Here is a 2458-nt window from a genome sequence, read left to right as displayed (position 1 = left end):
TCCTTTCATTTGGCCACGATTTGGTAGCAACAGTTTTATGAATCGGAATTGCAATTCCGACCGTTACGAATATTCATTCATTGCGGCACACACTCTGGGGACCTTGAATGGGGCTTCGAGTTTCAACCAAAGGTTTCATAAAATATTTATTAAATTTCCAACGAAAATATTTGTACCGAATTTGGCAAATCATTTCCTTTAGCAATATTGTGGGTAATTTTCTCAGGCTTTGGTGAACTAAAAATGCAATTTATATTTATGCAAGGGGAAAGGTTTGAGAAGGTTTGACTCTCACGGATTTGGGGAAACCTCAAGGGAAAGACTTTGGATTCTGGGTAAAAATGAGGAAATTAGGGGAAAAAATTATACTGAAATTGCCAATTTTCAATGCGACAGGTCCGGAAATCCTCATACCCTGGTCAAAATAATAAAGTTAATATTTTGATTAACAAATATTCGACTCTACATTAAAATTGAAGTGTCAATAAGTTTCATTTTGAACACATTTTTGGAATCAGAGTTGCCTTTGAGTTTGGTTGTCAAGCGAAATTGACTTCTTTAAATATTAAAACTTGTTTTCTTTTAACTGGAAAACATGGAAAACTCGTGGAGCTCCTTGGCTTCGATAGGATCTCTTGTGGTGCCCCATACATCAGCGGGCTTACCAGGTTTTCCGGAAATAGATCATAGCGGTGAGGATGGCAGTCCATTGCCAAAAATACCCAGGATGGCTGAGCACGTGCAGAACTGCTCATTGCCCAGGGAAATGGACACTGACTTTAAGGAGGAAGCTGGTGAGTGAAAAGCTGTCCAAGATTTGTATCTATAAGAGAAATATATCTATTGCTTTTATAGCTCGCTTTCAGTCCATGCAGGCGAAGGCTCTACCGTACCAGCCTGGTACAGTGGTAATTCAGCCACCCAAACGATCGCCTCCCGAGGCGGAAAACAATCGGCGGATGTATATTCCCGATTTGAATCAAGTCATAACCCATCGCGATATTTTCAATTATTTCTGCACTTTTGGGGATTTGGAACGGGTTTGCGTGAGGAACGGCACGGATAACTTAAACTACGCCATGGTCCTGTTTTCCCGAACTGCCTCCATGGAACAGGCCATCAAGTCGAATCCGCATCTTATCAAGGGAAACCGATTGAACTGTCGCAAGGCTACGGTGAGATCAGGAAATAGGTTCAATATGCAGACATTCGGCATTGTAGGTAATCAACGGCTTGAATCTTCTAAGAAAAGAACAAAATCTCCGGTTAGTCAGCTACCCAAAACACCTAAATGGTTGCCAATTGAAGAGAAATCCAAAAAATCTGACCTCTTGAAGCAGAAGAAACCCCAAAAACAATCAATTCGCAGGTCGGCACGTCTTCAGAAATTAGTGGAAGCAAAATCTAAAAAGACAGTGGCTCCCGGGAAAGCAGATAAGAGCTACGTGTATGCAGTAACCACCAAAGATGGGGTCTCCCGATGGAGTTTCAAGTTGTCCGAATCCTCCCTGAGTCCGGACGAGGTGAGGGTCTTTAAAAAAGGTCCTCCACAAGCGGCACAGGCTCTGCGAAATCTTCGGGAGAAAGTAATACCCAAGTCTTCGGAACTCTCCAAGCAGAATGCGGAGTTATTAGAGAGTGAAACTAAGCCAAATGCTCTTAAAAGTTTAGAAACTATTCCCGATCCTGTAGAAGCTCCTGCTCCCATTTTCATTGACCTTACTTTGCCTCAACCGCAGACTCGTGCACCCTGGGTCCCACTGCCCAAATTAGTTATTCCAGAATTTTCCAAACCAGATCTGCGCTCAAAGATTCTGTCCACTTTGGGTCAAAACTACGTCCATCACTGCTACACAAATGTAGAGGCTTACCGAAAAAGCAAGTGTTATATAGATCTACCACCCGAAGAGTTGATAAAGCGACCCAGTGTCAAGGAGTATGTGGATCAGATGTACGCAGAAAAATAATAATAATGAAGACCTAAATATCTGTAATTGAAATATTTTAAATATAACATGCCCAGTACTCACTTCTTAATTACAATTTTGTCGTGGAAAAGGTGACCTGTTGAGTTATAAAATGTTCTAGTTTTCAAGAACTATATTTTCAAAGTATCCATAAAGAGTGTTACACTTTTCTAGAGAACTAAAATGATTATTAATAACGAAGGTTTGACTCCCAATAAACTGGAAAACCCCAGAGGATTTCCTTTGATTCCTGGAAGATATCAAAGGAATTGCTTGAATGAAAAATGAAAATATTATAAAGTTAATTCCACTTTCCGACTACATTTGTACCCTTATAAACTGAAGGCACTCCAATTGCAGCAACCTGTCAACATAATTAATCCCCTGGATCAGCTGATGGCGGCACTGCCCTCCTTGAATGATCCACAAAATATGAACAATTCATAAAAGATATAACAGAATGCTATAAAGGAGAAAAAATAGTGGGCCTT

General features: G+C 40.6%; 1 protein-coding gene across 1 annotated transcript; it reads left to right on the top strand.

The window, feature by feature from the left end:
* The first annotated feature begins 509 nt into the window (after positions 1-509).
* On the top strand, positions 510-2006 carry LOC108007223 (uncharacterized). Its single transcript, XM_017070858.4, has 2 exons — positions 510-794; positions 856-2006. The coding sequence occupies exons 1-2, from the start codon at positions 596-598 to the stop codon at positions 1965-1967; spliced, it is 1311 nt and encodes a 436-aa protein (XP_016926347.3). The 5' UTR covers positions 510-595; the 3' UTR covers positions 1968-2006.
* The last annotated feature ends 452 nt before the right edge of the window (positions 2007-2458 follow it).

Source organism: Drosophila suzukii, chromosome 3, assembly GCF_043229965.1.
Source record: "Drosophila suzukii chromosome 3, CBGP_Dsuzu_IsoJpt1.0, whole genome shotgun sequence".
NCBI lineage: Eukaryota > Metazoa > Arthropoda > Insecta > Diptera > Drosophilidae > Drosophila > Drosophila suzukii.
The sequence above is the reverse complement of the archived record's forward strand: the minus strand, read 5'-3'. Positions and strand labels throughout refer to the sequence as shown.

What these genes read in the sequence shown, in the direction of transcription:
- LOC108007223 (XM_017070858.4), top strand. Translation starts at nt 596, where the DNA reads ATGGAAAACTCGTGGAGCTCCTTGGCTTCGATAGGATCTCTTGTGGTG. An exon ending in TGACTTTAAGGAGGAAGCTG is followed by an intron (nt 795 to 855) that starts GTGAGTGAAAAG and finishes TTGCTTTTATAG; the next exon opens with CTCGCTTTCAGTCCATGCAG.